Here is a 27,266-nt window from a genome sequence, read left to right as displayed (position 1 = left end):
TAAATGAAATATCAATTAAATCATTGAAATCAAATAAGGATTTTTATAACGGAACATTTCTTCTTTCATGACGCAGTTGAAATAGAGAGAAAAGTTAAATGTAAATTGGATGACTTCGAAAAAAATAAGCATTATATTTGTATTTCCTGTCAAATCGATAGATGGCGCTCTTTCTATTGTTGTGCGGTTGTGTGCCTTCGCAAGTAAAATGGCGTTCGGCGATGTGAAAGGCAAGACGTTGTTCTGATTATTTCTGTAAATAATATAAATTGAGTGTTTTCATTTCCCGCGTCTGCGTAACGTAATAACAAAAATTAAAGAATGAATTAGTTATGTTATAGCGAAGTGTAAAGTGCCTACATATTTGGATAATTTAGTTGTTTCCTGAAGCAATTTCGACGGAAGGGCAGCCCAGTTTATCGAGCCGAGGCCATATTTACGATGTTATCTAGCGTTCGAGCATTGTTCTATCGCATTTATCGAGATTTTTAACCAAGAAACTAATCTGTATACAGGTACTATTTTTATTATAACTCCGATATTTAGTGTTGTGCAGTGTTAATATCGTGTTTACGGCCTGTGGCGGGTCAAGTGCCAAGGTGGACGCGCGCCACACCGAGCGAGGCGGGGGATTAGCATTTTTGTAGAAAAAACCTATTTTTTTCCATCCCGCATGTCATTCATCTCGATATTATAATTTTGATACGCGTTTACTCGCAGCAAAGTCAATGCGAGTGATACTCGACCACCCTCTAATAAAACTGTCAGTAAACGCGATATCGCAGTCGGTACAATAGGTATTCCATAGTTAATTACCAGTGCCTTTTTACCTGCTTCGGTTTACTATTTTCATTTCGGGATGATATATAATTATTTTCTTTACAGATACCATGATCTCTACCTGGATTAATCGAACGTCGATATAAACTGGTGAAAATATAACTTTATAAACAACATCCGACCGTACGCTAATATGACGTGATAGTGACCGAAAGAAAACTTTCTATTATGGGTTTTCCCAAAATATAGCATTATAACGATAAATCAAAGGTAGAAGAGCAATCGGGCGGGAATGGATCCCGTGGGACCTTGGTCGGCGTACGCTTCCTACAACCGGCTAGCGGGGGTGCAGGCTTCGGCCGCCAGCGGAGACTTCCACCACCACCTGGCGGGCGGCGGCGCCGGGCTGGGCGGGCACTCGGGCGCGCCCGGCGTGCCGTCCACCACGAGCCAGCTGCTGCTGCAGGCCGCGCACACCACGGCCTCGCTGGCCGGCCAGCTGGGCTCGGCCGGCGCGTCCCCCTTCAACCCGGGCGGCTTCCTGTCGCCGCCGCCCGTGGGCTACGACTCGGTGTTCTCGCCGCTGTTCCACCACCCCAACCCCAAGCCGGCTCACTACAGCTCCACCATCAACGCGCAGCACCGCCAGGCGCTGGCGCAGGCGCAGGCGGCGGCCGCCTCCAAGCAGTCCGCCGCCGAGTCGGAGCTCTCCACGCTGCGCGAGAACTACACCACGCACCACCAGACGCTGGCGGCGGCGCAGGGCTCCACCTTCTTCGAGCAGTCCTCCGCGCCCGGCGGCGCCTCGGGGCTGGCGTGGCAGGGCAACAGCCAGCTGCCGAGCCCCTTCGGCATACTGCCGCACGAGAGCGTGGTGCCCTCCTCGCCCAGCCCGGCCACCACCAAGTCTTCATCTTCGGCCACCTACGACAACTTCAACGCGCACTATGCGGCCGCCCAGACGCTCACCAACCATCTGACCTCTCTGGCCAGCGGTAATAAAGCGACTCGCGCGGCTTCTCCGCAGGTCACGCCTCCGGTGAAACCGGTAGCCTCCACTGCGGGAGCCTCCTTCTTCCAGACCCCCGCCACTTTCGGAAGTCCCGCAGAAAATATTTCCAGTTATAGCTCTACTAACGCTAAAACCGGTCAGATTTCCTCACACCAGGACTACGCAGGAAGTAAGTCATTCTCGAGTACAGGGAGTAGTTCGTCGTCGCATCTCAACCAGCAATCCTGTATAGTGTCAACCCCTCCCTCCTCCTCATCTCCCAAGGAGTTCCGTCAGAGCACCCCCTCCCGCCCTCCTGCGGCCTACGTGCCTCGCTCCGACAAGGCGCGACCCCCGAGCTTCGTGCCCCCTCCATCCAAGCCTACACCGACGCAGCAAATTCAAACTAAAGCTCAAACTAAAATTTATCCCGAGTTGGGTTCTTCCAATTCGGAACAGCGTAGAAATTCAGATCCCTCTCTAGATAACTCTCAATCTCAGTCTTCTCCCATCAGTTATTCTATTATGGATACACCGGGACGGTTGAACTACAACGGTAGCAATAGTTCGTCCAAATCTTCTAGAAATACTTCCGGTTCAAACTATTCCATAAATCAGAATGCGACGTACAGGCACTATCAGCCGGGCAATAATACCGAACCGGAATATCACTCGCTGACTAAGAGCGGTTCCAATAGTGATAGTAACTATCCGGGTAATTCCCAAAATGGGCCCGACTGTAGCGTAGTAGTGCCCCGGAGACCTAGTCCCCTGCAGGCGCACTCCCAGGCCTCCCCACTGGGCCATGTCCCCAGTCCGGCCTATCCCATGTACAACAGCCCCATGAACTCCATGGCGTCCCCGCAGCAGCACGACTCCCCGCAACAGGTGTCCTACAAGGCTGCCAACCACGTGGCTCCGCGCTCTCCGCTGGACGTCACGGTTTCCCGACCGGCCTCGCAGACGGCCCAGGTCGCTTATCCCTCTGTAATCACTCGGGCTCTGGGTAATGAGCAGACCAGTAAGGCCTATAACGAGAGTCGCTTCGAGCGTTCCAACGCTCAGCCTGCTGCTCCCCCGCAATCTCAATCCCAGAATTGTTGGGATAGTGATAGACAACAAAATCAATCTTCTAGAAAATATTCGAGTTCAACTCCTAGCAATAATTATAGTAGTAGTTCTAGTAATGCTTCCGAAACTCTTAGTAGGAATGATAAAAGTGGGACGCAACCGCAAGCGTCCATTCATAGATCGTCTTCGAATAGCAGTAATGAGAAACAAGCCTTCTTTGATTCTACCCAAGTGTCTTTACAAGATCTGTCCAGTTGCCGAGGGGATCCCATGAGTATAGTTAAAAACCTTCAATCCCTACAACAGCAAAGCTGTCAAATTCAACAGGAACAAACTAAACAATCCGTTAGAGATAGTCCCGAGCCGGTTGCTACCACAGTGCTAAGTTCTACTAAAAATACCGGTCGGAGAAAAAGTGGCGAAAAAAGTACCCCACATTCCAATTTAAACGAACTGGCAATGGCTGAGTACTTCACTAGCAGGATACCCCCTCCGGCTCATAGTACTACAAGTACTAATCAGCAACAGCAAAATGGCGCTTACTTTGATTTTGAGAGATGGAATTTGCCCCCTCCTACCTCTAAAATGTTTGCGGGAAGCCCGGCTTTCAGTACGCAGGCCGCACTCCACACCGCAACCTTTCCCAATCAGCACCAGGGACTTATGGTCCCCCATCACACCTTGTCCTACTTCCCTCCCTTCCACCTGGCTCCGCACCACGCAGACTTGCAGGCCCCCGAGCCCGCGGCGTTCGACTCGGCCCCCTCTGCCCCCGCCCCCTACTCCACCCCTGAGACGCGCGACGGAGAACAGCCTAAGGTAGTGGTGCCGAATATAGAAGAAGAACTTGGTTTCCTTGCAGAACAACGTGCGCAGGCGCAGGCCGCTCCGCCTGCTGTAGCCCCTTCGGACGCGCCTAAGGCGCCGCCGGACAAGAAGCTGCCCGGCGGGGCGAGCACCGGCTTCATGGCCTCCTACCTTAAGTTCTTGCAGGGCGAGCGCGACACCTCCCCCCCGCCCGCCACGCGCGGTGGCCGCAAGGCCACGTGGTCTCGGTCCGGCACGACCGGCACCAACAGCAAGCCCTTCGCGCCTAACGAGCCGGGCAAGCCGGCCGACGCGCCGGCCAGCGCCAACGGCAGCCACGCCGGGGGCTCGCCCGCGCCCGCGCCCGCCGCGCCGCCGCCCGCGCCCAAGGCGGAGGAAGAGCGCTACTACAAGGAGCGCAAGCGCAAGCTGGAGGGGGAGGAGTACGAGGAGGAGGAGCGCCGCCTGAACAAGCCTGTGCTCAACGTGCCGTGCTCGCCCCTGGAGAAGGGCAAGAAGGGGCGCGCGGGCGGGGCGCCCAAGGGGCCGGCAGGGGTGCCGCGCAAGAGGCCCGCCGTAGCGCCCGGGCCGCTGCCCGCCCTGCAAGCGCCGCCGCAGCAATACTATTACCAGCAACCGGACGAAGGTGCGTTCAACTTCCTAGACTTACACTTTAGAAACAGGCAGCGGTGGTGAAGTGCTAGCCCTGAGTTAGTATGACAGGAGCGAGCTGAATGCCTTGAGTTAGTCTGTGGCCGGGAGAGCGTGACGAGCTTTGCCCGGCGCTCGCAGATGATGACACGTACCGAGTGCCATTGTATTATTTTTATCTTAATTTGACTCTTGTCATACCAGCTCACTAAGGGGTGCTACCATTACTAGTTCCAGTATTTAAGCCAATACTATATTGTTCTGTCTGCCGTACTACATTGTGTACCAGTGGACATTTTATTGTATAAATTCTTGTATTTTTATGAATATGATGACAGTATTCATGTTTTAGTTAATTCTTAGGTTTACGACCGAACGAATGATATTATTGATTACTTTTTATTTTATTGTGTAGTTTCAAAAATATATTTTATTTTTAAAAGATCTTATCGCATAATGAATTATAATAAGATATATTTTACACAATTGTCTAACAGACGAAAATATAGGATTAAAAGAGATTTTATCTCGGAAGAAGCATTTTCATTCGATGAATCATATTTAAGTATTGTTATTCTGATCTGGCACGATTCTCAATGTTTATGTAAATACTTTTGTAATATAGATGAATCAGGAAATAAACTCAAAGTATATTACAATATGGTGTCATCTGCTTTACTGAAATTATCCTGGTAGCACCCCTCACTTCGCCTAGAATAGGAATTTACTGTACATTGTCGCAATCAGATAGATTATACGCACTCTGCGGCTCATCGAGGCTCCCACGTGCGTAGTTGCGCAGTGTACACATCCAGGATGGATGTCCTCGACATCCCTCCTGGAAATTCCTTCCCTTCATCATCCTTTTCCCGTCCTTACTCAAATGTTTTATTTATTTTGCGAATCTCTTCATTCGCACCGAAAACACAAGCAATTCAATTGCGGAAAATATTTTTCCAAAAACACAAAGACAAGTAGTGTTTATTAGTAGAGTAGATAGTATTATGTATTGTAAAGCTCACGACCCGCCTGTGCTGAGAGAGAGTGCGCGGCGGCGAGCCAAGGAGCGCGCCGGAGAGGTGCACCGCCTTCTGGCCGAGGATACGGAGCCGCTCGACTTCTGCGACTCCGACGAGGACCCCGCCTGGACTCCGCATTCCAAGGTAACCCCGCCACGGCACCCACAAAACTGAGACTACCCCACCATAATGCAATACCATAGTAGGTACCTCTGTAAGTATAGTGTATATGGTATCTAATCAAGTCGGGTCGTGTCATATGAATGGGTTTTAGTGGTTAAAGGTATGTATACCCCATACGATTAAATGGGAGAGCTCTAAATAAACAAAAAATAGCATTTAAGTGTACATGTCGTTGACATGTATACAGGTTGCGCATTGATCAATAGAGTTTGAAAACGATATATTTACACAATTTTGTGAAGGAATATAAAGCCACTGAAGTTTTTTTTTGTTTTTATTGCTCTTAAAATACGCTATTTAGCAAGAGAACATTCAATATGTAGGTATATTTTATACAACGGGATGATAAACATATTTATTGGGTCCCTCGGTGTAACAAGTGTTTTAAGTTAGAAAAGAAGGAAAAATTATGAATTATGAATATTAGAAAAATTATGAATATTTTAGGTACCTGGTAAAAATGTTGAAATGAGCTTTAAATTGACCAACAACAAAAAAACATGATAGGTAAAATTGACAATTTTAATTCATTAAAATTCAAATTGTTAGTCTCTTATTTATTTTATTAAAAGTGGGAATATTTGTGTTGTATGCACAAATATTTTTACTCGTTATTATTTTCAGTTAAGCCTACACAGCTTAAATAAGAATCAAGTTATGGTAGTGCTAGTAGCTCAGACCTAGATTTTCTGACTCGGAGGCTGCGGCACTAACCTCGGGAATACAACCCAAATGAGTTGTAATACTATAAAATTGAGTGCAATACATATAGTGTATTGGACTGACAATTTTATCTCCCTTTCCCTCTTCCCCAAATGATGGATAAGGCACAGCGTTGTATATATGTAGTTTTATCTTGATTGTTAAATATACTGAGGAAAAGTTATCAACCCTGCATTAAGAAAAGGTGATGAACCCTGCGGTATTAGTCCAGGGTAACAAGTTGCATCTGTCCTAAGATGAATCAACATAGTATTGACACAGTAGACAAGTTAGGAAATTAGATTTGAACGCTGATATACGGGAATTCAAGTGGTCAGTATAATCTATAAGTCAGTATAATATACTTATTATGGGTTGCCAAACTAGGGAGATAATCGGCAAGTCACTATTGATATCAAAGGTGGAGTTGTACCAAATCTTTATGTATGAACAATTGTCAATAACATTTTTTATTTTAAACCACTGAGCACATAAAGTTTTTGAATTACAATTGAGTTAAAGAATATTCGTATTTTAAGATCAAATAGAAATTAACTAACTAACTAACCATCACGCCGCTTACCGCAGGGGTAGGCAGAGAGAATAGAATGCCACACCACTGTCTTTGCAAACATTCTTCGCCTCTTCCACATTCATGCATCTCCTCATACATACCCGCCGATTGTTTCGACTCCTAACCTGACCGCTTGCAAGTATAGGGTTATCCAATAAGAGGTTTCATTTTGATATTTGAAAAAAACTAGCATATTTTAAGATAAATCAATGAATATTAATTGCATTGTTAAGAGAAAAGTATGCGATTAACGATAGAAAACGATATCAGCCAAATGGCCGCCACGGCTACGGCTGCAGCACCATATCGTTTTCATGAAATTTTCCATGACCAATTCGCACATTTGCGGCTGTATGTCCTCGATGACTTCACGAATTCCATCTTTAAGGTCTTCAATCGATTGTGGAGCATTGGCATAGATCTTATCTTTCACGTGGCCCCAAGTAAAAAAGTCTCAGTCTCAGGAGTTAAATCACAAGATCTCGGGGGCCAACTGTGATTACCTCTTCGAGAAATAACACGGCCGGGAAATTTTTGTTGCAAAATTGCGATTGTTTTGTTGCTTGTGTGGCACGTAGAGCCGTCTTGTTGAAAATAAACGTCGTCCACATCAATATCTTCCAATTCCGGCCATAAAAAATCATTAATCATAGCTCGATAGCGCAATCCATTCACCGTAACAGTTGCACCAGCCTCACCAGATCGACGAGGAATCGACAAGCCTGGGCTTTCGTCAACACTGCGGGCAACAGCAGCAATATTCTCAATTGTTCTTGAGCGATGCACACGGTTTTGATTCTTCACATCACTAAGTTGTCCCAACAGCTCAAATTTTTTAACAAGTTTCACTATTGCTGGCCGAGAGGGCGCTTTCACGACGACCAAAAAGTGCTTTAGTTTCGCGAACTGTGACTGCAAAATTTTCACCATTTCTGTAGTGAATTTTAACAATTTCAATGCGTTGTTGAAGCGTGTATCGTTGCATTTTTATAAATCGCATAGTTTTTACTTGTCAAATGTCAAAAGATGACAGCTTTAAAAGTGGCAGCTGCCCAGATAGAGGGCTATTCAAAATAAAACATCTTATTGGAAAACCCTATATTTGGTATAACTGATTATGCCAAGTTTTTCTCGGTCTTCCTCTGCTCCTTTTTTCAATTACATTCGCCTCATAAATTTGTTTCACCGTTCTTTCCTCACCCATTTGTTCTAAATGTCCAAACCATCTTAACACATCTTTCTTAATTTTATTGATAATGCTTATCTCAGCTTTTCATTCCTTCCGTATTTCACTATTCGAACATATTCACACATCGTTTTGTCGCACATTCTTCTGAGAGATCGCATTTTGACTGCATTCAGATCAAAATAGTTTACAATAATTAGTAATTGTTTTGCAGAAAATTTCTTTTATAATATTTTTTTCTATTGTATATGGGCAAATTCTCAAAACAGGCTTAGCAACTGATTTTTAACATTATAAAATTCTTTCAAACGCATCTATGACCTACTATACTATTTCATAATCATCTAATTCCGGCTTTTATCTGTCATTTTGTTTGTTGGCTATCAATGTTTGATGCATTGGGAGGAAAAAATGTTGAATCAAATATTGGTCAGGATGTAATAAAGGTAAATAAATAGAAGGAATAATTGCACTATTGTAAACAATTATCGTTCAACCTTTTTTTTGTTAGTTATTATAAACTGATAAATTAAAGGTCTAATACATAAAGTGAAGTAAATGTTGAATAGACCAAAAGAAAACCAAATACACTAGAGACAATTCATTAGATATTGTGTGCATAATTTTATTTATTTATATGAAAACTGTTGCATTCGCTTTTTTAATGAGTTTTTTGACACAGGTCTACAGGGCTGGTAACTTACTAGACAATTTTATTACAAGCTTGAATATTAGCAGCATTATTGAATACCACAGTTAATAGTTCAAACCAGTACCTCGTATCTACCTGGGCTGGAATTAAGGTGGAAAGTTTGAGTTAACTACGTACTGTTGATAACTTTAACCTGTCTTTTAGACCTTTTTTTTAACAATCCTGGATCTTTGAAACCAGTTGTCGATCTGAATTATCACAAAGTTGAGGAAAAAAAATTGATATATTAATATACCTTTTTTTTACCAAATAGAAAAAAAAATTGACAAATCAATATCCATTTTTTTTACCAAATAAAAAAAAAAAACTTGCCTTCACCACGTAGTTGTGCACTGAATTCCCGATTTATATACTGACAACTCGGTTATTACGGTCATGGATATAGCGAGAGCTTGCTATAACGAGATCTCGGATATAACAAGGAAACATTTATTCACTTTTATAACGAGCTGCTTCTCGGGTATACTGAGCAAAAATATCGCCAAACAGATTCTGTCGACATTTTAAATAAACCATTTTCAACCCTAAGCAATTAAATCCAACCAGACAGTTAGCTAGACCAATGGGATCGGATTACGTTTATGACAATAATTCAGTTGGTCCCTTCATCCTCGTAATAACCAAGTTTGACTATAAAAATAAAACACTTTATTTCATATAATATATTTTATATAATTTAAACATGACTTTTTCCAAAAACAACAGATCGCTCACTCCTTTCAAGAACGTCACAAATAAGAAATTGTAAAATTTTCAGTTGTGCATGTTTTCAGAATGCCCTGAAAATGTACTATATCCCAGCAAAAGAGGCATATGTTTAACTTAATATTTACCCGCTACAGGGCAGAAAGTGTTGTTTTTGCATTTTGAAGAAAAGGTATTGATTAATTATTATTTTAAATATACTAAATATTTTTCAAATGGAGAAAAAACCTTCAGGTTTTACCTAAAAAGATCTGTTGCACAGTAAAAAGCTCAATAAGTAGCTTGATATTTGTTTTCAATACATTGTATTATATTTTTAAACTTTAAAAACGTTCTCCTGAAAAATCAAGTTTTTTGATTTATTACGTTCTTGAAAGGAGTGAGCGAGATGTTCTCATCAATGCAATTTATATTTTCACCTATTGATGAGAACATTTTAGTTCTCGAAACTAGTCATGTTTACATTAATAAACTCAAAAAGTATTATAAAAGTCTGATTTATGCGAGTGTTTTATTTTTATATTTAAATCGTTACGTTATTCTAATAAGTTAATGCCAAATCGATACGTTCAACATGATACCGTGTTAAGAAACAAATCTGTAAAGAAAGTATACTAAAATAAAATAAATATGGTGAATAGGTTTCCTTGTATAAAAATCCATTCAGATATCAGAAAATAAAATGCATGATTGCTTATTGTATCTTAATTTTATTTAAAAAACACTTATGATCAAAAGTAACAACAATTATTCATTAAAATAAGACAATAGATGATTCTGTTTATGCACATTTTGTACAACATTGCTTTCATCATTGCTTTCATCCTGAGCTTTTGTAATATTTTGGTCCAAGTGTTCAGGTTTACTGGATTTAAACAAAAATTTGCTTATCGATCACTGATGTTTTTTATTTTTTTAAGCTTGTATGACTCTTGGTAACAAGCACATTGAAATTAAAGAACTTTTTCTGCTTTTTGTAAAATAACGCCTCTGTGGTGTAATGGTTGGTGTGTTTAGCTACCGTCTGGACGTGCCGGGTTCAATTCCCAGGGGGGGTGAAAATAATTATTATTGATTCACTCTAAAATTGATTTAATATTATCCTGAACTGGTCCCTGAAGCGCAGGAGTGATCGCCTTGCCTTCATGTAAGTAACGATCAAGATAACACTGCGTCAATATGATGCAGTGCCCTATGCACCATTGGGTGCAGATAAGTGTTAGAAGTTATAAAATAATTTCTTAGTTTATTGCAGTCAGTTGCAGGCCTGAAGATAATTCCAAATTACTGTTTCTCTTCTATTTCTAAATCTTTTAAAAAGGGAGTTAAGTGTAACGCTAATTTATGTATATAACTGGTGTCATGAAACTATTTTACAGGAGATAAAAAAAATATATTATTTACGAAGCAACAGTAAAAATATTTCACACGACAGATACGAATAGAGTACAACATTTTGTTGTTGTTTTGACTACAAAAAAATGTTAGATTATCAATGGATATTTTTCCCATGTCTTAAGTTTAAGCGTGCAACACCTTGATGCAGGGTTATCAAAAGAGAATTGTATTTTTTTAGTGGTATAGCTTAAATCTAAGTTGGCAAAAAATAAATTGTGGCGATCGGAGTGAAGAAATGTCTATTCCTAGTAAATTGAGAAAATCCTAGAAAATTAAATAAACTTAGTAAATTGGGTACTTATTTTTAATGAACTCAATTTTTAAAAAGAATCGCAATGAGTATTTAGGTTTTTTAGTGAAAATAAAAAATTTTAAGGTCTGCGTGTAAATAAATTAGCTGAACACTGTAGCATCGGATAATTTTTGCCTAGTTATACCAAATGTTACCGAATTGTACTTGGCGAGCCTGTCTGAATGTTCACGAATGTTTGCAAGAAGAACCATAGGGTTCGACAATCAACGAATCTTTGTGTAGCTAACACTGAGTTTGACTGAATATACAGGAACGTTTGCAAGAAACTGCGGGATTAACACGTTGTCGTCGGGACACGGCATTTGCCGTTTTTCGCGGACTGTCGGTCAACTGCGGGACACGGCAAATGCCGTTTTTGTCGACTGTCGGTTATCGGCGGGAAACTGAAAAGGTCATCATAATAATTTGATCGGTTAGTAGTAGACCAGATATTTAGATTGCTTGTGGCTTGACGTTGAATTTCATGCGTGCTTGAATCAAGCATCCATACTACTCTTATTAGCTAATATGATTCCCCAATGTCATTTGAGCTTAAAATATTTCTGTCATACTTATTAATTCATCTTGTGAATCTGAAATACAAGATGTCAAGTAATAAAAATATTTAAAAATACAGATTATCAATGTATGGCTTCCAATCCAGATCAAAATCAATCGCAAATAAGTGTAAGCCAAAAAAAATCTAGATCAAACATATTGTGATATGCGTCTAAAAATCAGTATTTATTATATCGGTAATGGTGACATCACATCTGAGGTCAAGGGTTCTTCTATTCCCTATTCTGTCATATAGCATAGTCATTCCTTTTCTATAGCATAGTGCTTCTGTTAGTACCCCAGAAATATATGAATGGGTGTTCATTGGTGTAGAGAAACACCTCACCTTCCCACAGTTGACAATAGTAATACGACCGGTTTTAAAATTTTATTTATAATTTACTTGCAAGATTTACAAAAACAGCCCCCCCTTCCTCTCTGACGTCTACATGTATGCTGCCATTTTTTTCCCAGTTCATCAATTTTTCTTAAATATAAAAAGGACAATAAAAGAAGGTAAAATTTCAAGGCACACTGTAATATACTTCTTAAAAAAACTTAGTTGTTTAATGATTTTTTTTTTCAATAATAAAACATAAGTCACTTTAAAGTCTGAAAACTTAAGATATACCTTTTTAATAGATTTATATTATCCACTGACACTTCGTGATGGAATTGCATTTTTAATTTATTATTAGATTAAAACCAATATTTTTAGCTTTTCCACTTTTTTATTTGACCAGCGACCGGGTTTCGTCGTTACCGACATCATCAGACTGGTGAGAGGCTTTACAAATTTGTATGTTATATATAAAAGAAGGCAGGAGTTGATAACCATGATTTGATATAATTTTATGAGAAATTAATTTAATTTTAGTGAATTTAAGTATTGTATGATATTTTAAATATTTTTTTATAAAGGTTTTTTGTATTGAAAGCACGATTTTATATAAAGTTAAAATAGATTTGTATTTAACTTTATATAAAATCGTGCTTTCAATACAAAAAACCTTTATAAAAAAATATTTAAAATATCATACAATACTTAAATTCACTAAAATTAAATTAATTTCTCATAAAATTATATCAAATCATGGTTATCAACTCCTGCCTTCTTTTATATATAACATACAAATTTGTAAAGCCTCTCACCAGTCTGATGATGTCGGTAACGACGAAACCCGGTCGCTGGTCAAATAAAAAAGTGGAAAAGCTAAAAATATTGGTTTTAATCTAATAATAAATTAAGATATACCCTTTGGAAAGATAAATGACAGTTTGTAGTATCGGATGCCAGGCATTTTGTGTAAGGTTTACATGTTACATGACACAGGCATATATCTTTTTTCATAACACACTACTCTTAAATCCTCAGATGTGAACATTAAGTGTTTAAGTTAACTAGAAATATCTTTTTTAATCATGCATGGTTTACAAACATATATTCACTGTAAAAGTATTTATTCTTATTTTTTATCTTGGCATGTATATTTAGAGACTGTAGAATTGTTTATCAAGGTGCGCCTTCCTAAAATCCAAAATTTCCATAACTTTAAATGTATTTTACATTTTACATTGCAATTATAATATTCTATTTTTTTTCTGTCGGTATCGCTTCTCAGCAGTAATGTATTAACAAATGTACAAAAATATTTAAATAAATATTTAGTAAACTTTTAATATTCATATTTTCATATGGGCTCCGTGGAATAATTTAAATACAATTCAAGAGTTGTTGTGGAACTAAATAAAACAGGTGTTATCCCAGTACACTGGTAAAAGAACATGTATTTATGTAAAGATTTCATCACCTAATGCAGCGGTCGGGGAACCGGAGTAAATTACCCCAAATGGGGTAAAAATTATATTTTTGGGGTAATAAGGAAATTTTTCTTTTTTTAGCGAAGCAAATCTGTCATATTTTGGGTTGTCAAAAGCTGCCAAGGGGTTCGAAATTGCACATGAGGAGGCGGTAAAAAAGTTGCTGCCATTTGCAACAACCTACCTTCGTGAACAAGGCTTTTCCACTCTAATCAACATAAAAACAAAGAACAGAATTGATTATACGCCGAAGACTGTATTCAAATTGCTCTTACATCAAAAGTAATTGTATTAAACATCAAGCAACATCATTTTTCCAAAAACTGAAAAGGAAACCTGAAAACCTGAGTTTGTGTTTTATCCAATTGGAGAAAAAAATATTGTTTGTCTATTACATTGTTCCGCTAAGTGTGTGCCGCGGCACACTGGTGTACCGTGGTGATTAGTTGGTGTGCCGCGGAAAAAGGTCTAGATGTGCGCAGCGTTCATTATGCGAGGTATCACTGTATTCTGTATATTTTTAAAATTTAAGAGTAGGTAAATTATCTTTTTCTTATGGTTGTTTGCAAAGAAAATGTAAAATACAAAAATTATGGTGATTCTGCATCAGTCCAATGTTAAGATTATATTAGTACAAAGACTAGCTTACTCATAACGGAGACTAAAATATAGTGGATGCTGGAAGGGATGGCATCCGGTACTTGTATTTATTAGTAGAGGGTTAGTTTTAGCTCCGTAGGGGTAAGAAAGTCTGCAATGTATACCATTAAAACTTGAGTACTGGTCGATTAGGAGGATTGACGGCGAAGGCACACCTTCAGCTTGCGGAATGTATTGGCCTGATACCTATTTGAGTATACATTTAGGAGGAGGAAGAGGATGAGGAGAGGAGTGGGGGGCGGCGGCGAGCGCAGGCGGGTGCCGGGCGACCCCGCGCTTACAACATCCTCTCCGGTATGCCCTCTTACTACATACTCACCAGTGTGCTTGGAAAAATATTCACGTCCGCTTGATCCATTCCATTTCATTTTGAAGGAATCTATTGGGATATTGTGTTTGTGCGTTTAAATTTGTCTTTACTTTATCCTCACACCCTCTCCCTCTATGTATAACAACAGTATATATGTATTGTACACATTATTAATGTAATAACTTTTTTGTAAATTGTAAAAGTTAGCGTTTCTCATTGACGGAACAAAACCGGGTAAGTAAATTAATACCGCAAGGTGATATATGGAAGAGTTTTTCTTTAAAAATGTTGTGATTTAGTTGCCGCCCATGGTGCTGGTATAGATTACGCCGATTACTCTTCGGAGGACGACTCCGCCGCCAGTAAGAAGCTCAACCAGCAGAGAACGTTGCAGCAATCCGCTCCGGTCATTCAACAGACTGTCAACACCAGAGCCGAGGAAATGCCTTATCAAGTAATTTACCGCCCGTCTTCTTCTTGTTCAAGTTTACTTTTCCGCTCCATTCTCTAACATCGACCCTTTATTTTCAGTCGGGGGAGTTTGTAGCCATAAAGTCTGAATTAAGCGAAGCGTGGCCGGCCATTTGGAGAGTTGACGGGAAAACTCTTTTACAAAAGTATGAACCCTTTGAACAAAATGGCAAAGTATTATATAGAAATATTTCCACGGTAAGGAAAATACTTAAATTAATATCGCCGCAAGTTATGCTGTCGAATCTGCTTTTTGGTTGATTTAACTTGTTATCTTTACAGTATGCGGCGTGGAATTGGGAAAATAAGAAACTCTACATCCAAGTCCCCGTGAGAGTACGAGCGCAGAACCATTTAGAAACAATAGTAGAACTCGTACGGAGTGATGTTGCATTAGATGATAACGAATTCATTGAAAAAAGAATGCAAGATACAATCATATATCAGGATAATTTTGAAGTTTACATACAGACATTAATATCTCACGCATTAGACCCTAACTTCTTAATGGAAATATTCCAAGAACAAGGTTTGATTTTTATTATTTTATGCATTGTGAATGTTTTGTCTCCTTTTCTTCTACAATTTCCTTTCCTTAATGTCCTTCACTGCGATTTCCTTCACTTATATAATCTGCATCCCATTTAACATTAACAAAATCAAAGAAATCGAGTAAACACTGCATTAATCTAATACAGTGCCCTATGCACTATTAGGGTGTAGATAGGGGGCAGAAGAAAAAAAAGTTTAAATTTAAAATCCGGTTTTTAAAGTAGTGCATTATAATGGCCACTTTTGCAATTGCAACTACATAAGCCTTGACACTAATCCTAACTCGAGTCTAGCAAATTTAAAATAAATATTAGGTCCATCCTATAAAAATTATTTATCATTATTTTTAAAATAACTGAAAAACAAGAAAACCCAACTTTGTTAAGTCACTAGTCTTGCATCTGTTATTGTACCTTTGGATTTTCACAATTTTTTATGTGTTTGACATTTGCAAAAAGTAAAATGATGTTTTTTCTTGGATTCAATAAAACTTTAAGAATATTATTAATAATTTGGGCTTTTAACAAAATCAACTGATGTTTTTTTAACAAACAAAAGAATACACAAAGTATGAGAAATATATACTGGCAAAAAATATTAATTTGAAAATATGAAATTCTGACATAAATTGATGCATACTATACAGTTTTCAACGTTCTATAAACTGGCGAAATACACTAGTTTGTAGTTTGAAATGTCATATATCGTAGTCGTACAGGAGAAAGTGACCAACTAACAAAACGTAAAATGTTCAGGAGGGCCATTTCAGTCACCTTTGCTTGGCAAGAAAATAAACGTCAATGCAGTTAGTCATTTTAAACTAGTCAATATATTATACATCCAAGTTTAAAATCCTTTGGGATTTTTTTCAGGGCAATATTAAGCTAGTAAGATGTCAAATTGTCAAGAATCACGTTTTTGTAAAAAATGCACTTGGTCACTTTCTCCTGTATGACTACGATATGTGTGGTTTTAGGAGTAAATTCAACTTTAAGTTTAATAGCTGGTATTTTATTCAGGCTAAAAGCTTTAAATAACAGGAATTATTCAAACGGGGATTTTAGAGTTAATGTTTTTTCCCAGTATACCCACAATATTTAGTTATTTTGAATTTCTACTCATCGTTGTTGAGCTCAATGATACTGGGCTGTGTTTACATTGAATTTAAGTGTATTGTAGATAGGTCTTTACGGTACTAACCCATAAAATGTATATGGCAGTTTGGCAGTAACGGCTAGTAATAATAATAGCAGTGTCCGGTTTGTACGCAGACGAGTACTTCCTGACCAACGTCAAGACGGTGGACGACATAACGGAGGAGCGGCGGCGCGCGCTGGCGGCGGGCGCGGGGCTGGCGCGCGACCTGGAGGCGGCGCTGGCGCGCTGGCCCTGCCGTGGCCGCGCCCCCACCCCGCTGGAGGCGGCGCCCTGCGCGGGCTGCCGTCAGGCGCGCGCCACGCAGAGCCTGCACCTCTACGGGCAGCCCTACAACCCCGCCACGCTCGAGTCCTGCCAGCCCGACCTTCGGCAGCCCCTCGACAAGGTAACCCTACTCGTTGGCTCACACCATTGCCACCATTGGCGACTCGCGCAAGAGAATTGACTGTTGACAAAAATGTATATAATAATACAAAAAAAATTTTTTTTTGTAATATTAGTATTTAAACCACTTTATATACTAATATTATTAACATTTTTGCAATGTTAATAATATTAGTATATAAACCACTCACCGACATTTTTATGTCTACCGGTTTCGAGACGTATCGGTCTCTTCGTCAGGACAATCAAGACGAAGAGACGGGTACGTCTCGAAAACGGTAGACACAAAAATCTCGGTGAGTGGTTATATACTAATATTATTAACATTTTTGTAAAAAAAAAATAAGTAAAAATGACTAACCACAAAGTAAATGCTTTAAATATTAATAATATTACGAATAATATAAATGTTTATTTTTTTGAAAAATGAAAAATATTTGCAAACAAAAAGAAAAATACTTCAATTTCATACTATTTTTGTGAGCTTAAGTGGCTCATTATTAAAAATAGGTATCAAATTGTGGTAGAGTGGGTTCGAACCCAGAAACTCTGACTCAAGAGTCCGCCACACTAACCACGGAACCACAGCTAATTAAATTAGCTTGATAATTCTTCTTCTTCCAACCCTTATCTGCACCCATGGTACATCGGGCACTGCATTGTATTGATGCAGTGTTATCTTAATTGTTACTTACATGAAGGCAAGGTGATCACTTCTGCGCTTCAGGGACCAATCTAGGATTAAATAAATGTTAGAGTGTAAAATCACTAATATTTATTTATTTATTTTCACCTCCCCCCTGGGAATCGAACCCTGACCTCCAGCACGGTAGCTAAACACGCTAACCATAACACCACTGAGGCGGACAAATTAATAATTCACTCGTCACCAATTTTAATTATGGTTTTACATTGAAAAAAAATCTGTTTAATTTCATTTTGAATTTCAGGCAAAACATTATTTTAAATGATAACAGTGTTGGAGGGACTAGAATTTGTATTATTTTTTAATTATGCCAAAATTCGAATTATTTTTCTAAATGATGAACTTTTACTGTAGTTGCCATGTTAGAAAGCGTTTTTTTTTTACAGATTTGCTCTCTTCAAGTATGACATTTCTGTATGCTTTCTATTTATCACTTAAATATCTACAATACTTTTCACTGGTATTGGAAATGATCCAGCTGTAATTTTTTATTAAGAAAATATTACGAGAGTGAAATATGTAAAATTAACAAATAATTTAATTTTTTTAACCTTTTAACCGCGTTAACTTTGTTCCTAAAAGACGCCCGTGCGCGGCGGTATTTCGCCGTTTTTTAAATGATTACTTTTATCATGTATTTAGTTAAGAAACGATTTATTTTCCTAAACAAAAAACGTTCAATGGGATTCATTGTGCCTTTTTGGTACTCTATAATACATGTGTGTCACATTATTCTTGAAATATATCGTAATATAAACAAATTAGATTGTAACATAAATAAATCAAAGCACGCATCATGTGTCACTCTTACCCACTGGCGATGCGTAGCGTCGAGAGTGAGACAGATATAGGGCATGATTATGGCACTGACTAATTACCGACCGCAAGAAAAATCAGGGATCTGTTCTTTTATTTATCCTTGTGATGTTACAAATTATTAATCAGATATTTCAACAGATGTCATAAGGCCAAGGATTGACGTATTATTTTATCCAAAGTTCCACACCATGAAAAAATCCCTCTAAGTTGAACTGAGGTTCGAACCTTGGAGCAATGTAAAAACACAAACGCTTATGTCAGCCGCGTATGGGGCATGTTTTGTTAAAACACATACGGTTATGCGAGCCGCGTGGATCCGGTTAATAAAAATAAAAATAAATCAGATTTGAAAGTCTGAAAAAACTCTATCACTGTTAGGATATTATGTTTCTATAATACAGCGGCTATAGGTGTATAAATTTAGCGCAAATGGAATGAAAGAGTATAAAAATATATTATATTTCAGGAGGTGTTTCTATGTCAAACGTGTGCCCACCGTGCCGACTTGTATAGCCGCATATCTCACCAGAAGTACCTTATGTTTATGGAATGCAATAAGCGAGTTGCGAGGAAACGAATCCAGGATCCTCAAAAGGACACGACCCTCATCTTGAATGAGCTTCTTGCTGATGAGCCATGGTTATCACAAGTAAGATCACAATTATCACTTATATGTATGCACATACTTGCCTGATGTGACCATTTTTCTTAAATTTTTTTTTCATATATACTTGTACATTGGCCCAAACCATTCTGTAATCTTTCCTGTGTGCTATATATATATCACTCAAATTAACCCCCAGTCTTCCGCAAACAAAAACAATTGTTAACTACCGTTCTAGGTCCAATGGACCCTTATGTAAAGTATAGCACTTTTTTTACTTGTTACTCTCGTGTACGTTATATCGTGGGTATAATATCAAAAAACGTTAACTCTAAAATCCCTGTTTGAATAATCCCTGTTACTAGGTGTAGTTTTAAAGCTTTTAGCCTGAATAAAATACCTGCTATTAAACTTAAAGTTGAATGTATTTTGAAAACCACATAATTATTACATTTCAAACTATTTAGAGTATTTTGCCAGTAAGAGTTTCAATAAACCCTACAATAACTTCCCCCGGATCCGTTGGACCCGCTCGGTGTTTTTTTATTGTTATATGAAGGATCATCACACACCTTGCGACAATATTTAGACACCAACCTTGGTAAACATCCATCTACATCTTCCGTCACATTGTCTAAATGTTTTCTTAACATATTTCAGACGGGTATATTTTACACCTGGGGACCCCTGGCGATGGGATTTGATAATTATGTACATATAGTATCCCTTTCATGTTACTTTACCTGTAGACATCAAATGATATAAAATTTTCTATTCACAATTTAACATGAAAGAACAGCTCTTCGAAATCCGGAGTTTTCTTGCTTAGATTATATTATTGACACTGTCTTGCTTGTATATATTGCGTATATGTGATATGAATGTATAGAATAGGGTATATGTTGTTATTTTCCAAGTAATCCATTTGTCTATTTTGCAGTTATTCCGGGACGTACGTCATTCGTGGGCAGAGGCGGAAGCGATGGAACAAAAATCTCGCCAGGCGATGGGTCGCCAGCACATGTAATGTTGTGTCGGTATCTTCAAGTGACTCTTCAGTTGGTCTCACGAGACAAGTGCAAGTGATTACACGATTATGAAGTATCGCGACATTTATATGCCAGTGACTGCTGGCAGAAGTGTAGAAACACCCAATTCAATTTGAAGTGGGTTAAATATAAAATAGTATATTTAAATAGATTTTAATTGTTTATACTGTCTGATAATAAGAGTACCTATGTATATTCTAGGTTGTCATGCAATACAAGTATGTATGTATATATACGTGTGTCTCTCAATAAGCTACCATATAAAGTTAAATTCAAATGTATGTTCCTTTTTAACTCAAAATTCTCTTACATATCGCAAAGCTCCCACTGTATTAATTAATACTAATATATTTTTGTTTAATAATATGCTTGTACTTTTACTGCCATTGTATCCAATCTTAAGCGAGCAATCCAAGACTAAGCAGAGGCAGGTATATCGCCCGCTCCTCTCTTCGCACATTTACAGTAAAATAACAATAAACATTTCCTCTTTTACAGAAATTAGCACCACCTAGCAAATTGTTTTATGACATTCCATTCTAGCATTCAGTAGAGAGAAAATAAAAGTTACAATGTCATTTCATTTCCAGCACAAAATACAGATATATTTTGTAACTAGCAAAGATTTTAAACAAGTACTCTTTAACTTTTCGTCTAATATTTATGTTTAATCTTTCGGAGCTTTAATAGGTGCAAAGAAAAATACAAATCTCGTTAAAAAAACTTTCTACCTATAATATTTTTGTTGAGATATGAAAGCATGGAGTACTGATGTTAATGCAAGTAAATAGAATGTCAAAAGTTATACACATATTCCAAGTGTCTTCCTGTTGTTTAAATTGGTTTTGTTTAAACGTGTTTAAAAAAATCTCATATACAAAAGAATTAGCGTATTTCAAAATATCTGTACCGTGATGGTTATATCATAAAAGTTTCATACAAAGATGTTTCTTTTTTATCTTTTACATTTATGTGAATGAAATTTCTCATGGACTTCTATTTATATTTAATAGGATATTACATTATGATTTATGTTGTAACTTTTATCTCAATAACGATTATTACATATTTACTTAAGAGATTTAATTATTTCATTTGAGTTTTGTGATTTGAAATCAAATTATAACACATACATTTTACACCCCCATCTCAGACGGGGAATTAAATCTGAGATACAGGCCATATTTATACTGATATTTCAGCCTTACGTTGGTTTGCAGATAAAGTTTATCAGCTTTTTTGCCATTTATAATTTTCCTGTTTATGTTTCGGATTTATAAAATATTTCGGATGAATTTTTTTGTTATTAAAAAAATTTGTTAATGTTACAGAATACTAAATTTTTAAGCATCAAATATCTGAGGGTCATCTATAAAAATGAATGAATAAATGAATTAATTAATTGAAACCTTTTTAATAGTAAAATATGTAATACCATTTGCTAATAATGTTTTTTTTATTTTTTTTATAAATAAAGTAATTTTTTTGGTAAAATTTAGTGAAACATAATTAACATAATAGTAAACTGGCGAGCAACATTTTCCATTTGTTTTATAACATTGTTTCATCACAGATGCATAAAAAGCGTTACAAAACGCCTCTGTATACGTATATGTAACTTGATTTTTCCAAATATTGGATTAAATCAGTTTGCTATTAAGTATACAAAATGTATTTTAGCAAACTGGATTGTAATTTGAAAGGCAGATTATTATTGAAGTAAAGTTATATTTTCCATTCAATTATTTATACCGAATTTTCGATAAAGTAAGAACTCAGATTCCATTTGTATTCTTCTAGGCTACAATTAAGTTACACGACACTACCACAGTATTTTATGTGTATTGTCTGCATAAAAAAATATGTAATTTTAAGAATGGTATTATTAACCCAAAAATTTTTTTTAATAAAATACGTCAACTATTTATGCATATGTTTCGTTCATTTCTTTAGGCTCGAATTTAAATTAAATTTATATTTATCATATGTTTTAAAGAATCTGTGTGCAGTACTTATATTTAAAACCTCAACAATAAATAAAATCCGACAGTGGCAAGTTAGCAATCTCGGGGAACATGTGTTTAATCGTCTCTATTGCATAATTTAAAGGCATCGTGCCATATGATATATTTTAATTATGAATAAGGTGTTAATTTTTTTAACAAAGAGGATTGTAAAAAAAATCAATAATGGCCCGTCTCTCCCTGGAACTACTCTCTTGGACCCGAATATCTGTTGTGCATAATTAGTATTACATTCAATGTTTTTATACTGACATGTGATCAACACAGATTAAGTAGAGAGCTCTAGAAAGCTTGTGTTCTAAAAAGGCCTTTTAATATACATAGTATATAACCAATATAATAGAATTGTATCGAATCTCAGAAATGAATTAATGCAGTAAAATACCTTGTTAATTTTATTAATATTCTGTAAAATGTTCTTTGTACCTATACTATTTTTTACTTTTTATTACAAACAGTAAGACCTCGTTTAGAATTTCCTCGACTGACGCTGATTCAATGTAATGCAATCTGCTCAAAGCCTAAAAAAGGTAGTTTAAATCATCGCGCCATTTCATGGATTTATATAATACAATTGTTTCTGAACCCCACTTTGACGCAGCTTATGCGCTGGAGTGCTCGTTTGTTTGGTATGGACATATCAAATCTGATGACTTCATCGCACATTTCAACAGCTTATTGATAAAACAGACAGCGAAAATAAAAGAGTCAATTCTGCAACATTGACCTGCTTGAAAGAATTAATGCATACATGGAGTGTGGAAGATTTTATGGCTGGAGATTTCCAGGATTCTTAATGAGAAGATCTTATCGTTGACCAAATTGTCTATCTAATGGATACAATATTAGGAGATGTAGACAAGCGAAATATTAAGGAGAGCCTTACTAAAGAGGACCTTTAAAAATAACCATTTCAAATAGTAGTTCAAAATAATGATAACAAAGAACCCAACAAAACTTGGATTACAGATTTCTTTAGTGAAAGTTTGGTAAACAGTAACCAAAGTAATCAATCCAATTGTAACAAATGATCCAGATTTTGAATGGAGAGTAATAGTAAGACAGCGAGCATTATCCTGTAACCAACATTTGCTTAACGAAAGAAAATGAAATCCGTCTTCATTTATCATATGCTAAAATAACCTCATTTAACACTGTCTTCATCTAAAAACCTTCCTAAGCACAAACAAGATCTTACTGTTACACCATTTTGCAATGCAAAATTTTTCTTTGAGCTTTGTTTCTGGTAATCAAAGAGGTCGATGACTGGCGCTTATAATATACAAAACAATATTTTGAATACTATGAAAGGCAATAAGAATTTGGCATCCGGAATTATGCTTCTAAAATTGCAGTTAAAGATTTGGTGATGCCTTCTTACTAATACCCAAATTTATCAACTTTAAATTTTAAGTTATGTCAGCAAATTATAAAATTTCATCAGGGGGGGGTCCCAAGTAAGGTTGAGAAAATTGAGCTTAAGCCATCAATACAAAATGTATATTTATATATACAATATAATCTGTAGATTACGCTCAAACAATAATGGTTAAAACTATATAACTACTTTTAATTTTATTAGACAAATTTTATTATTTCTTTGTATTTTGGTACATTATTAGACTAAAATTGGTAAACAATTTTTCACAAGATGTAATTAGAATAAAGAAATTTAAAATGAAAAAATCCTGTGAATATATTCGAAATCTGTGTTTATGTTTTAAGAAAAGATCTGTAATAAAATAAAAATATTTTAATTTGAAGGAAGTGCACATTGTATTTCCAAATTCTTTTTTCTATTAATAGACAATAATCATGGTATGTATATTAATCTCATTTTATTTAATATCCCGACTCCCATATATTTCACTATCATTAGTGGTAATTCACTGCAAATTCTTATTTCTACTGTCGTAGCATTTCCCAATTTATGTAATTCTATTAGAAACATTTTATACACACCATTTAAATTAAGTTAAAATACTTCTAGGTGTCGGGTTGCAATATTTATGTATATTGGGAAAAGACATTTATTGTGATATTTTGTAAAAAAAATGCTAATTAATAATCACGCAGGATTTAAAAATGATTACCAGATAAATTCTGCGTAATAGTAAGGATGACAAAGTAAAAAGAATATATACAATTCTTTTCTAAAATATTTTTTTCTTTCTAATAACTGTTTGGAAACCACAAATTTAACTTTGACCAAAATGAATATTTGAATTGAATTTTTTATGTTGAAAGAACAAAGAATTTGTAAATGACATTAATCCTTAACAGAAGCATCCGATTACCGTATTTAATTTAATTTTAAAATTATTTCTAGTTCAAATTTGAACAGTCAAAAGGACAACCAACGGGCATTGAATCTTTTGGAAAAATATTGTATGTTATTAATCATACAATGTTAAAATTATTTTGCAGCTAATGAATTTGTATAGGTTATTTTTCGATATTGATATTAAAAATTATTTTGTATAAATGTGTTTTAATTACGATTACTCATTCACCCATTCTAAACCCTTTTCCGCATTAATCCAATGAAAAATAAATTCTGCCTCCACCGCCCGAAACATAATATGTATATGAGTAGATGTTTTACTACCCTTCATTGAAGTGCCATAAGCATACATACGAGGGTGCTGGAAGCAAAACTAATATTATCCAGTAAAAGCAGAGATATCGAGATATTAGCAAACAACTTGAGAATCTCTAAAACACAGATTTGGTTTTAAAATTTTAACTCTGTCTTTAAGTTATTGGGAGATGGTTAAAAATACTTCATTTAAAATTGTAACTTATTTTGTAAACTTTACTTTTAGCATTAATACGAGTATCAATTTTTCTTAACCCTTTGATGAGTTTTAATGAAGATTTTATTTAGATAAAGGGCAGGTTTTTTTTATTTCTGATAGTGCAATATTGCAAGGCAATCACAATAATTTCCAGTTACGATTTTTTTAAAACTTTTTATGAAATAATATATAACGTAAGAGAATTTTTAACTACTTTTAAAACTGATAGAACTGAATTGAAACTGATACACAAGGTTCTCCATAATAGAAGCAGAAGACCGAGGAAAACTTAGTGTGATTAAGTATTTCAAATATGTACTTGAAAGTGGTTAGGTCAGGAGTCAAGGTAATCAACAAGTACGTATGGGGAGATGCGTGAATGTGGAAGAGGCGAAGATTATTAGCAAAGACAGAGCGATGTGACATTCTATTCGCTCAGCCTACCCCAGCGGAGTGGTGGTTGTTTAGTTAATTTGGGCATCCGAGTCCACTACAGTCCATACACAGAGTCACCCTTCGAGAATACATTCGACTATCTCATAAAATAATGCTGTAAAATTAGCTATCGTCCCGCCGGGGTGCCCGTACCAGGTACAGGCAAATCCGTAAGGGCCCATTTTTTTGCCCATATGTGGTACAGGCAAAAGGTTAACTAATGTAAGTAAATAATTTTCTTTTACGTTTCGTATTTTAAAGTGTCGTATTTTAATATTGAAAACAAAAAAAGGTCATCCGTGAAACTGAATTCTGTCTGTTGGGGAGTCAAAATTATACGAAAAAAGGACTTATAGTAACTTTATTGTGTTTAATAATAAAGATTGAATATAATAAAACAATTGGTAAAAATGTGTATCTGTTTTATTGATGTTGTCAAATGATTCTGTAGTAATAATCAGTGAACTTGTTAGTATTTTTACAATTTACAACAATAGGGTCAAGGATGGATAAAGAATTTTTTGGCAGAAATTACTTTAGAATATGAGAAATCATTATATAACACTTAATAAAAATTAATATGATGATCTTTATAATACCTGAACCTTTCCCCAGTATTCTTTTTAAGTACCCTGTGAAGTGACATCTTTCTGGAAAAATCTTTAAATTTACATTAGAAATGTAAAATTCAAAAATTACATTATTTCTAAGGACTTTCAAATCAAAATGTTTATGTTTTTCTATGTAGTAACAAAAAAATATCTCTAAGCTTAGAGATAATTTCTTTTATCATCTCAGGCCTGGTCTACATGATGTGAGCTTCATGCGAGTCAACAAGGATAATTACTTATTTATTTATTGATTTGGCGTTTAATTTGTAGAACTCCATTTTAATTCATTATTAATTTTAAATCAAACACAGATTTTTTGAGTCTACTAAGTTGTATTTTATTAAAAAAAACACATAAAAAATTATATTGTGACAATTGTTTCGCCTTGTTAGGGCATTATCAAATGAATGCGAAGATCAAATGGACTACGGTACTTATGTAGCTATACAATTCTAAGTGACAGTTTTAACATGTGCAGCAATAATTTATGGGAGACAACAGTAGCTAATGGGGGATGTAGGTATGTACCCTTATATTTATTTTCTGGGAAAGAAAGAATTTATTGACATGGCAATATTTTAGAGAATTAATATTTTAAAGCTTAATACAATTGTTGGTAATATTATTTTTAAGAATTTATATATGTAGATGTAATTGTAACGAATAATTACATCTACATATATGAATTCTTAAAAATAATATTACCAACAATTGTATTAAACTTTAAAATATTGATTCTCTAAAATATTGCCATGTCAATAAATTCTTCTTTTCCCAGAAAATAAATATAAGGGTACACACCTACATCCCCCATTAGCTACTGTTGTCTCCCATGAATTATTGCTGCACGTTAACACGTGCAGCAATAATTAACAAACATTAAAAAAAAAAATTAACAGCAATTTTTAACAAACTGTCACTTAGAATTGTATAGCTACATAAGGACCGTAGTCCATTTGATCTTCACATTCGTTTGATAATGCCCTAACAAGGCGAAACAATTGTCACAATATAATTTTTTATGTGTTTTTGTTAGTAAAATACAATTTAGTAGACTCAAAAAAATCTGTGTTTGATTTAAAATTAATACATAAAAAAAGGATAATTACTATATTTCAGCACCTGCGTTGAAGTACACAGCTTTAATAGATCGCTTGATCTGTTTACGCAGGCCGGTACATAAAATATAGTAACAACTGTCTCTTTAAATTAGTGGACCAGCTAGCCTGGTGAAT

At 36.3% G+C, this 27,266-nt stretch overlaps 1 protein-coding gene across 4 annotated transcripts; it reads left to right on the top strand.

Moving 5' to 3' along the window:
• Nucleotides 1–205: 205 nt before the first annotated feature.
• Nucleotides 206–27,234, top strand: LOC148303373 (uncharacterized). 4 transcript variants are annotated; one of them, XM_088270055.1, is made up of 10 exons: nucleotides 206–515; nucleotides 886–4,295; nucleotides 5,318–5,463; nucleotides 14,317–14,404; nucleotides 14,720–14,874; nucleotides 14,952–15,089; nucleotides 15,174–15,420; nucleotides 16,715–16,986; nucleotides 18,977–19,159; nucleotides 20,055–27,234. In XM_088270055.1, exons 2-10 carry the CDS (start codon nucleotides 1,073–1,075, stop codon nucleotides 20,139–20,141), a joined length of 4,539 nt encoding a protein of 1,512 aa, XP_088126181.1. In that variant the 5' UTR covers nucleotides 206–515; nucleotides 886–1,072; the 3' UTR covers nucleotides 20,142–27,234. The 4 variants fall into 4 exon arrangements, with proteins under 4 accessions (XP_088126181.1, XP_088126180.1, XP_088126183.1 ...); XM_088270054.1 differs by having other exon boundaries at nucleotides 16,697–16,986; XM_088270057.1 differs by lacking the exons at nucleotides 5,318–5,463; nucleotides 14,317–14,404.
• Nucleotides 27,235–27,266: the final 32 nt, after the last annotated feature.

This window comes from Brachycentrus maculatus, unplaced genomic scaffold (assembly GCF_059751285.1).
Source record: "Brachycentrus maculatus isolate JH-2025_06_01 unplaced genomic scaffold, ASM5975128v1 h1tg000370l, whole genome shotgun sequence".
Taxonomy (NCBI): Eukaryota; Metazoa; Arthropoda; class Insecta; order Trichoptera; family Brachycentridae; genus Brachycentrus; species Brachycentrus maculatus.
Note: the sequence above shows the minus strand (reverse complement) of the source record. Positions and strands in the feature narration are given on the sequence as shown.